We start from the raw sequence: 11,789 nt of genomic DNA, 5'->3' as shown, positions 1-11,789 counted from the left end.
CAATATTAATGAGCTTCAGTATTGCTTGTCTTGTTTTTCCCAACTTCACGAAAAAAACAGGCAAGCCGTTTCCATTCTTTATACTATACTTTGCAAGTTTAGCACACAGATGAAACAATCCAGCAAACTTTTAGAAAAATAAAAATAAATAAAAGTAATAATAACATGGCCTTTTTTTTTTTTGCAAAACACCATAATGGACCACTAAAAATATTTTTTACACCTTCTTTTTTTGTGTGTGTCTTGGTCACAAATGCTTCACAAACTGCTCTCATGGTAGTTTATGATTCAGAATTTTCTCAGGAATATAAACAAGGACACAACACACACACACACACACACAGCATAGAAGCACTCACACACTCAGTTACTTTCTTTCTAAGCAGACAGAGTTCATTTAATCTCATTCCTGTATACATTCTTTGCCATCATTCTTATATAGACACATTTAAACGCAGCTAATGAAGGCCTTCCATAAGTAACAAATCCATGTCATCATCAGTACAGAGTTGTCATAGTTTGACGGTACTGCAGATATCATTTGACTGAAAGAAAGAAAGTGAATTCTTCTTTTTTTTTCCTTAAATACATATAGAGACAGATATATTCACATGTGGAAGTGGATGTATGGCGCACAGCCACAGAGCGTCAACAGCAACATCTGGAATGACCGAAGAACCATTGACAATGCCGCCATAAGTACATTTTGCCACCCCCCCCAAAAAAATGATAGAGCCGCACGGTAGATTGATTATGGTCACGGATACTATACCAACACTTAGAACACGGAGTTTTACAGATTTAGAGTTTACAATAGTGATAAAGAGACGCACTGTAATCATCTCCCTGGGCCCCCCGCAAGTCAAGAAGCCATTCAAAGACAAAAATACAGAGCAGAAATGTGTTTCTTTTCTAAACTTTCTTGTCCTTCTTGTCATTCCTCCCTTTTGAAGTCTTTGTCAGAGGGGGTTGGCCCTCAAGGCGGCGAGGGTCCTTTAGTAAATGTGTTCCATCCAAGTGTTCTGTCGTAGGATGATATCAAATGAATGACAAACTCAAACGTTTAGGTTTTTTTTCATTCTTCTGTAAATGCCTGCTTTTACATCAAATGTCCAGAGATTCTGCCTTCTTAATATCAGTCAGAGAAATAACACCTTCTGCTTTTGGGATGAGCTTGTGGGAGGGTGACCTCTTTCCCCCTCTGGCACTTCTATAAGGCATGTTGAGCCAGGAGCAGAGCCAAAACCAGGCCGGGAAGCAGAGCCCAGACGTTGGCACGCACACAGACGCAGTGATCCTCTGGCAGGCCCTGAGTTTTGCCAGGGCCACCGTCTCTGGGTTCGGGATACTGAGCACACAGGGACACAGATGTGTAAAGGTTAGATGTGACTCACACACTTCATCTCATGTTATGGCATTTGATTTGGGCCGAAGGTGACACCGGGCTGCTGTCCGAGCTCAAGAGGAGAAAATCATGAGTCATAAAGCTGGTGTATGAAAAATAAAATCCTTCAATCCACAGGACATTAGCACGAAAGTGAAATCTTTGCTCGAGAAAATGTGTGTTTATTTGGATCCCGTGTTGCTTTGTGTGTCGCTGCTTCATAATAGAGCTTATTTACAAGAAAAACACACAGCCAGCGCCAGGGGGATTTGTTTCAATATTTCATTAGGCATAAATTACCGCAGCAAGAGGTCAAATAACAGAAAAAAAAAAAAAAACAGAGTGCCACATTGGTCACATTAAAGCAACAAGCAAAGCGACCACATCAGGTATTAAAATGTGCGTCCTCAAGAGTAACACTCTTATTGCCACACACACCACAATAGCCTTATTATGAGAAAGTGTTCCGTTTGTTTTGACTTTTTTTTTTTTTTTTTTGGACTTCCTGCTACCGCAAAGTGGAACCGTTTGCCTCCAAGTTAAAATAGTCACACTCAATTTACAGGAGGCTTCATTTTCAGTCCGGTGTGGCAATACGGAAACACATCATAAGGAACATGAAACATTTTCTACTCCTCCACCTCCTCCGCCACCACCAACCCCTCAACTCATCTCCTCCAATGTAACCTTTGCACAAATTGCACTCCATGCCATTTCCCTGTACAAAGAGGGAAAAAAAGACGTTATCTACCTGCAACTCATCTAGCAAGGAATGAGCTATAAGGAGAATATGAATAATGATATGAGAAAATTGTGTTGAATTATTAGAACAGGTGAAGGCCATTTATCTTTTGTAGAAAAGAGAGGGAAAAAAAATCATCTCTCTGCACAAATAAATGGTGAAAAAGGTTGCCAAACATGAAGGGAGAGGGGGGAAAAAAGCCATTGGTAGCTTGACAATGCACCAGACACATCTGCAACTAAAAGCCAATTAATTAGCAGAGGCAGTGATGTGTGGCAGCAGCCTGTTGACATGAGTCCAGATCTGTGGCTGCAGCCAATCGCCACACGTACACTTGGGCCTTTGAGAAGGCATAAACACATCCACACATTTAGACAGCGTGACGGAGCAGACAATGTCAAAACACACACGTTTACGAGAGCTTTCACACCTACATGCAAAGTAAGAGAGAGAAAGAACGCGAGAGAGAAAGAGAGAGCGTTTGGCAACAGTAGCCTGGATGGAAACTGTTGACAGAAGTACATCCCTCTTGTCCTTAAACAAATATCTACACATAGACATTTTTTTTTCCTTATCGATCACAGTGCTGACACTGCACACGATGTTGCGTTGGCAAAGCCTGTTTATTGAGCAGCCAAGAGTTGTGTAGATTCAGTCCACAATCAATTAAATTCAATTGAGCTGAAAATCAACACGTGACAAAGCTACATGGGAACAGTGGCAACAGCAGCTTCACAGAAGAGGCGGCGGAAGGATTTTCACGTGCACATAAGTTTATAGCTGGCTCTTGACATGGAAAGCGGGACACATTGAGTTTGAAGGCTGCATCCACTCCAACATACTGCAGTGACCCAAATATAAGACGGTCCCTCTTTTTCAAGACACTGTTTTCATATCAGTGAAACTTGTATATTACAATAATAAGACATTAGTTCATATTTTAATTCTTAATTGTTTCACTCAGGGCTGCACCGCGCCCAAGTGGTTAGCACACAGGCCTCACAGCTAGGAGACCCAAGTTCAATTCCACCCTTGACCATCTCTGTGTGGAGTTTGCTCCGGTTTCCTCCCACATTCCAAAAACATGCTAGGTTAATTGGTGACTCCAAATTGTCCATAGGTATGAATGTGAGTGTGAATGGTTGTTTGTCTATATGTGCCCTGTGATTGGCTGGCGGACAGCCCAGGGTGCGCCCCACCTCTCGCCCGAAGACAGCTACGATAGGCTCCAACAGGAGGATAAGTGGTAGAAAATAAATGAATGAATGAATTTTTCATTCAGCTTTATTGATCATTGTTATCTTACAGTAAGCATTGTAACTCATCTTCTGTTGTTTGCTACATACATAGTATGTACGTACATACATACATTTTTTTTTTTACAAGCAGTTCTCTGTATCACGACTGCATCCCTCTACGTCACTTTTGGGGTGAAATAATTTGGCACCACCTTCTGGTTTGCAGGTATAAATCTCCAGACCCAAAATATAAGACAACCCGTCTTTTTCAGACTTATTTCTAGGCCGGGGGGAGATTAATTTTTTTTCCACCAAGAGTAAAGTGTCATCAGAGTCATCAATATTTCAAGTTTTTCTCGTGTTTTTACTTTTTTTTTTTTTTTTTTACCCATTTTTGCTCAGTTGTTGTGGTTTATTTAATTATAACATTAAAAAAAACAAAACACACAAACGCTGCAAATGACCCCTGGGTCACATTTTGGACAACCCTGCAGTAGGCCATACGTATCATTCTAGAACTGGGCATAATTCTCCCAACCTCTGCAGGTCCCTGCATTTATCTTTCAGTCTAATTTTAGTAAATAACTTGAAAGATCAGGCGTCTTTAACGTTTCCTTGATTTAGGCTACCTGCAAATGCGTTCATTAATAAAATTCTCTATGAATATAGTATCAATAATTTCACAGTAACTTTAATGTTATATTTTTCGTTCATTTATTCATTGATTTTCTGTGCTGCTTAATCCTCATTAGCCTCGTGGTTGTATGCTTTTGGGTGGGGGGTGGGGGGGGGGTCGCCAGCCAATCGCATATAATGCATGAAGTAATAAATCACACTACATAACGCACTATCCATCAATATTCAACTCTGCTCTTTCTCAGCAATAAAAACAGCAGTAAACATAACATACCAAAATAATAACAGACTATTATGCAAATTGTCACTTCTCTTCGCTTCACTTGTCAGGATGACTGACCCACAGATGCCGCTTCAAGTTAGTTGTGTTTTTAGTGGTGATAAACACTCACATGGTTTACACAGTGCCTTGTCCTCCATAGCGCCAAACATGAAATATATCTTCTCTTCTCTTTTTCCCAGGCGTAGACATAGCGTAGCATGTAACTTGGCACAAAATTGCAGCATACGATGTAGTTTTCCCGGTGGAAAATCCAACAGCCTATTCTCACCAAGACAGTAGTTCTGATTGGATTCCCCCTGTCACTCACCCTCTCAAACGCTCAGCTAAAATGATTAGAATTGACTATATCCCCGACTTGTTCCTACCATCAAGAGGAAAAAATTATGAAAAATTTTTTTTAATAAAAAATTATTTGTAATCTCTCTAAATTGTCCATAGGTATGAATGTGAGTGTGAATGGTTGTTTGTCTATATGTGCCCTGTGATTGGCTGGTGACCAGTCCAGGGTGTACCCCGCCTCTCGCCCGAAGACAGCTGGGATAGGCTCCAGCACCCCCGCGACCCTCGTGAGGAAAAAGCGGTAGAAAATGAATGAATGAATGAATTATTTGTAATCTGTGAGTTCATTTCGTCAGTGTTTTTTGTCAACATGCATTTCTTTTGATTACCTATCTTTCAGTTTTCGTGATGAAAAAGGGGAAAAAATTACTGGTCAAGGAAATTAACACTGACTGGAATTGATTATCTCGATTTCTATCCTGAATGAATCAGAGGTTTGCCAGCAACCCAGAATGAATTGGCCATTCCGTTGTTTAACTTACAATTAATTAACAATTTCCTTCATCAACACCATGAAACTCATAGGGGAACCTAGCCGGATGAGTGCATATGTAAACACATGAGGACTTTTAATGGCTGCTCCTGTGACTTCCCCAGCTCAAAGAACTGGGCTTCCGCCCACATGTTTACTCACTGAGCATGGGATAAAGCCCACAGTCAGAAGTGGAAGTGACGTTTGGAATAATTATGCATTTAAATGAGCTGTAAGGCCACAGTATGACTGACCTGAGCAAGTTTAGTCACACACTGTGTGTGTGTGTGTATTTACTTCTCACTGACTGCACCTCATAGTATAGGTTAGCATTTGGTGTCCTGCTCTCAAGCGATCCATACATTCTTTTATGCATGAATGCATTCATCCAGTCATACGCGCACATATGCATTAAGGCATAAATGCATTTGTGTATTCATTTATTCCTTGCAGCTATGCAACCATTTACTGTCCACACTATTGTACAAACTCACTGTGGTTACCTTAGATTATTGTTTTAAAAACATTGCAGTAATAATCTGGATAATACAGTGGATGCTGTTGCAAGAGATGTTTGAGTTGGTCACCTGTTCAGACACAGTCTCAAGTTCTTGTTTTTTAATGCACAAGATTAGACACATGCAATCCACAAACTGATATGTAAATGTTACACTTAGGGGGAAAAAGTGGGCTAATGAATGGACAGTAAAAGCACAAATACTGCAGATTTCAGAAAACGAATGATACAGCACTCTACAAGAAGCAATGAAGTCTATAAAATTAAATAATTAAAAAAAAAAAGCAAAAAATTGTTACAACTATAATGATGAAAATGGCAATATTTGTCACGCTTTGGCATGTCTGTGTTGCGGTGCGACCCCAGGATGCAGAGAGCAGGACCAAATGCAGGTAAAAATATTAATTTTTTGCTATAATAGCGGCAGCAGAAAAAGGCAACTCAGGTAGCAGAGGGACAAATGATAATGATCCAACAAAGGGGAGATGCACACACCTGAACTAAATACGAACACAAATTAGGGACAGGTGTGAATGATTGGGGCAACGAAGGCAGAGGAGGCAAAACAGGAAGACCAATACAAAATAAGAGTGTCCAAAAAGGAAACCAAAACCCAGACAGGGAACATAAACAAACTGTCACGCAGGAACTCACGCAGGGCGTGACAAATATTAATGATGATTATAATAATGGTGATAATAATAACAATAATAATGGTAATAATGATAAAGATATTTGCCCAAATAATAAAAAAAAGACTACCCAAAATAATGCAAACATTTTTCTGTAAATGTGCCGAGAAATTAACCAAAATGAGTATTCAGTTGATCCATTCTCAAATTGTCTCAAATAGGAATAAAAATAGGAAATCTCTCCAATGTGAATACACCCATCGTATTTCAACCACACACATATTTTTCTGACACTATATAGCATTTGGTTGTCAGTGTGCAGCAGTTTTCATTGTGGTGTGCTTGGGTTCGTTATCATGTTTTTACAGTACATGCCTCATTCATCTCATTGATCCAGATCATTGTGTTCTCTGGGCACTGAATCCTTTGCAACTGGACTGTTCGGGTGGTCTTTCAAGACGTATCGCCTCACATCCAAACAGTCAACATTTCATGCTCAATGACTAGGATAGCCCTAGTCTAATGTTACAGTACATGTTGGGATTAATTTTTCCCCAAAATGAACCACAGCTCCTTAATGTCCGCCGCACTCATGCAGCCCCAGACCATGACACTACCACCACAATGTTTGACTGTGGACTAATTTGTGTTGTCTGCTATTTAGATAATAATGGCTGGTTTTGACTTTTTTCAGGGGCGAGTAAATGTACATACTCTAGAGAATATCAATGTTTTTTTTTACAGTATTGTACCTTAAGAAGATATACTGTCATAACAGATTAACACACTTTTGTGAGATACGGTATATCAGTGGTTCCCAAAGTGAGGGATGCGTACCCCCAGGGGTAAATCGATTGCCACGGGGGTACGTGAATAAAAATGAAAAACAATTAGCGCCTAACACTCAAGCGACTGAACGCCTCACAGTTCGAAAAGATCGCAGCAGGAAGAAGACAGAGCGGCAAGTTGTTCCTTGCTCTGTGTGTATCATATAATCAAATAAGTAATTCTGAATTATTATTTTGTGCATTAAGAGTTTTTCATCTTGAAGATTTCATTTATATTCATATTGGTGTTCCAAATTCATCCCCAGCGGTGAATACATGGCACTGTGAGTGGAGATTCAAAAATTAGGCTTTATTGATAGTTGGACATATTTTTGTATTTTAGATACTATTAAGAAGGGGGTAGTTAGTGGTTCTTTTAGAGTTAGGGCACAGTGGAATTATTTTGGTCAGATAATGGACACTTAATACAAGCAGGATCAAAACTAGTAAATTTCTGTCACTGCTGCTTTTTCTAAAATTCATATAAGTCTTGGGACACAAGTTGCTGCTGCATTCAGGGACACTTGTAAATCACAGCAAACACAACCATACATGCACATGCAACCCAAAGTACGTGATACTCACAGAACCAACCAGGGCATATTAATTAAGTTATTTAAGATAATTAGGTTTATGATTCTTAAGTGTGCAGGAGTAGGGGGTACAAGGCTTCAGGTCAAATGTTTGAAGGGTACGTGACTGTAAAAAGTTTGGGAACCACTGCTTGAGGCTATTTCTCCTCCCAACCCCCAGTATCAGAATGGCAACACCCATTTGTTTGTCATCCTGCTTGAACCAAGTTCAGCCGTGTCAAAAGTAAGAGCTCTCCTTAGTGACATTCAAGTTATATATTACCGACTCATGCACGCATACAAACTCTGTCCACAATGCTACGCGCATGATTGGACGTCGGTCCTTCTGTCAACAGAAGTCAAATGACGTTCTCCCAATTTATCTGTCATTGAAGTTTGACAAGTTTTAATTGCCAAGTGTAGAATGCCGGGCTGCCCAAAATGTCCCTGTAGCTAACTCACTAATTATAGACTTCCTGCTTGAGTAATCACATGTCTTATTGTTTCCTAATTACCATTTTTACAATAAATTAAATGCCGTGTTGCTGTTAGACAGGCACAGATTGGTGCATCAATACTGTCATGTATACACACCAAACCACAGGAGAAAGCAATTCCAGCATAAACACACACACACACACACACACACACAAACACAAACACTCCACGACATAGTGTACACTCATGTGGTGCTCATTATTATTTTTCCTCTGACGTTCCTGAGGTTAAAATGCCTTCACAACTAGTATGTGGGGGTGTGGAGAAGGCGGCAAATACAATACAGGATGACTGTGGTGCGTTCAATGACATTGTGAAAAGCCTTTGGAATGAACTGGATTAATGGCATTTCATTCAGCATTGCTAAACTGCATTCATAAACATTCCACTATTACAACCAAAGAAAAATAACATTAACATTACAATCATTTGTACTTGAATGATTTTAGCATTGCTAATTCTAATTTAGTCAAGATTTGCGAGCAGACCTCCTGCAAAAGGTGAGAAAACATCATTAATCTCAAACCAGAGGCTGAAGGATGACAAAAAAAAGAAAAATGTTGCCTTGCTGAAAGCACAGCATGAAATATTTCATTCTTCTCCGAGAGAGGCAAAGGGGGAGTTGTTGTCATTTCTTCTTCTGTCATTTTTGTCACACTTTATTTCAACACTAACCCATGCACAGTTCTATTAAAATGTCTTTCCGTACCAGACGCTGAACCCAGTTCCAGTCAACTTGACTGCGGTGTTCCGAGGAGACGGCATTCAGCAGAGGAAGACGCCCTGGGCCATTATTTTAGAACCTCTAATCCAGATTAAATCCCCCACCTCCCGTTTTCTTTCACTATTCCATTCTATGCAGGAGACACACATTATTTCAACAAATGTCATCATTATGGGTGTAGCACAAACTGTCTTATCACGAAACGTTGGATCTGATGTGCCAATTGCTTTAAGAAGCGTAAAGATTAAAATTTGATGTGAATTTGGACGGCGCGGCATGCCAAGCTTTACGATTTTGCCGCCGTGCAAAATCCTCCTTTCACAGAAGACGAGTTGAGGGGTGATTCTGTGGTTCTTCAAGTAATAGGCCTATTTCGACAAATGTATGCAAAGACTGCTGGAATGTACCCATACATATGCGTCAAAAGAACCTTTATTTCACCCACGTGTGACAAGATAAACTCATCACAGCGCATCTTGTATATGAATGTGATGTTTGTATACAAGTGCCGTACCTTCACAATGGTCACAAATGGGGGCTCGGAGGTTGCTGCCAACCTATCTGACCCCATCTTCATCGTGGCCGAGGGATCGAGTGCAGACGCGTTCTTGCTCGTCATGTAGTCCAGACCATAACCAAAGGCCTGGATGGCGTTTCCTGTAAGGTAACAGATACATGGTTTGTGTTTGGTGTCCCAAGAAGCCAGTTTGCACACAAACCAAAGTCTTGGTTGCATGCCCAATCTTTGGTGAGTATAGCGACAAGGGAGGTGTGTGACTAGGGAGGAATAAAAATTTTTTTTTGATTCATCAGTGGATTTAAGAGTTGTGTGCCAAACTAATCAAAACCAATCTGAGATTTATGTTTAAATCTGTCACCAGGGAGGCCTCTCAGGATTTTTTCCTCTCATAGAATACCAGTGTTGGCCTGTGTTCAATAATTGAAGATGTGCCCTGCTTATGTAAGTGAGGGGTTGTTCATGTAGTCTATTTAACTTTCTGTAAGTAAATCCCCAGGGATTCCATTGACGTGTTCATCAAACTCGTCGGTTCGTGTCCTCTGCTCAGTATAAGAAAGCTTTAAATGCCGTTGCAGTCTATTCTCAATCGGAGACACAATTGCAGCACCGCGCCTACACTTTGAGATGATGAACCCCAATTTGCTTTTCCAATCAATGTGTACCAAGAAATGAGATCTTTTAAAACAAGCGACTCAGCCAGCTCTAACAGGGTAGCATTAGTCTGTGAATACATGCCGTGTGAGATGTTTTCGCCTTCAGATAAACTGTGTGCATTTTTATGCGGCTAAGCACACGTGCAAGCCTCTACAAAAATGTGATAATTCCCCCGTTCAGTCGGCTTTTCAGCCACATGTGGTAAAATAGTGTTGGAGTACCTTTTCACTGCTCATCCGTTTAAAACACAGAGCTTGTTTCTCTTTGCTCAGCCTGAGAGCAGAGGATGTAATTGCTTGGCAACCACCTCCATTATAAGGTCAGTGTGCAGAGATGACTTTGAATAGATTTATACCAATGATCAAATTCAAAACAGCGGCCAACAAAAGGTGAAATTGTGTTTTCCCACACATGCTGGACACAAACATGGTGCTTGGTGCTCCCACCGTGTCGGCCACCTACACAATACGGTGTATAGCTACGTGTAGTTAACATGTATAGAGTCACCTGCTACAACATTAGCACCATTTGCACAAGCGGATGAGATCCATTCCAAACATTATGCATTTGCAAATGCTTGTTATTGTGTTTGAACTTCACTGCACAGTTTGTTCTTCTCATATTGCAAACTAAATTATTAGTAATGCCTATTACATCTGTATTTTATGTTTCTGGGTGCAATTACTTGACATATTTGATATCTTGGTATTTCAAATAATCCTCTCTATTTAAATGTCAAACTATGCACAATGTTTAACAAACGTATGTGCCCGTGATAAAAGTAAAAAACAAATTTGTACAAACTTTTTATTACTATTTATTTGGCAAATGACAGAACTATTGATGAATAATGCGCAATTAAAGTAATTGTAATTTGTTTTGTTTGTTTTTGTTTTATATGGTTCAAACCTCTAAGTATGCACAGCAGAAAATTAGATACAGTAGGTACAACTGCACCAGATATGTTTCATTTAAAAACTGTACTTTTGAATAGAATAGAATGAATGGAAAATTGGCAATTTCAATAAAATTGAAGTTAAAAAAGGCATACAAATTTAGTTTTCGTATTTAAAAAAGTATCAAACCCTAATCAAACCGAACCGTGAAGTTTCTGTACCATTGGACACTACTTCTACATACAAATTTTTTTTGTCACATTATACTTGTTTTTTCAGGTATCCTGTTGATGAAACAAGTAGTTTTAAATAAACCACTAAAAATGGCTACTTCTCAGTGTTTATCACATTTTGGTGATGCTGGAGCCTATCCCAGCTGACTTCGAGCGAGAGGCGGGGTACGCCCTGGCCAGCCAATCACAGGGCACATATAGACAAACAACCATTCACACTCACATTCATACCTATGGACAATTTGGAGTCACCAATTAACCTAGCATGTTTTTGGAATGTGGGAGGAAACCGGAGTACCCGGAGAAAACCCATGCATGCACGGGGAGAACATGCAAACTCTACACAGAGATTCCAGAGTGGGAATCAAACCCGGGTCCCCTAGCTGTATGGCCTGCACACTAACCACTTTTTTAACCGTGTAGCCTGGTAATTTTTCATTTTGACAATTTTATTGTTTATTATGGAATGCGCTATTGCAATTAGTGAATGTTTTCAATATTTAATGACCCTGTGTATACCCAAAGTCATCACTGGATTTTGCAGGTGTACTTAATGTTGTGGCTAATAAATGTATGCCCAAAGCTTTGCACTCCTCTTCGGGACTGAGAGCACTCGCCAGTG

At 40.0% G+C, this 11,789-nt stretch overlaps 1 protein-coding gene across 1 annotated transcript in view; it reads right to left on the bottom strand.

Annotated features, from left to right (window-relative positions):
• Positions 1–371: 371 nt before the first annotated feature.
• LOC131128017 (GDNF family receptor alpha-2-like) overlaps positions 372–11,789 on the bottom strand; it is a 72,794-nt gene continuing 61,376 nt past the window's right edge. The window contains exons 7-8 of the mRNA XM_058070486.2: positions 9,379–9,521; positions 372–1,348 (exon numbers count right to left, since the gene is read on the bottom strand). Of these exons, the coding sequence (XP_057926469.1) occupies positions 1,211–1,348; positions 9,379–9,521 (281 nt within the window). The 3' untranslated portion in view covers positions 372–1,210. The remainder of the gene's footprint in view (positions 1,349–9,378; positions 9,522–11,789) is intronic.

This window comes from Doryrhamphus excisus, linkage group LG3 (assembly GCF_037039965.1).
Source record: "Doryrhamphus excisus strain RoL-2023G ecotype Guam linkage group LG3, RoL_Dexc_Guam_v1.1, whole genome shotgun sequence".
NCBI lineage: Eukaryota > Metazoa > Chordata > Actinopteri > Syngnathiformes > Syngnathidae > Doryrhamphus > Doryrhamphus excisus.
Note: the sequence above shows the minus strand (reverse complement) of the source record. Positions and strands in the feature narration are given on the sequence as shown.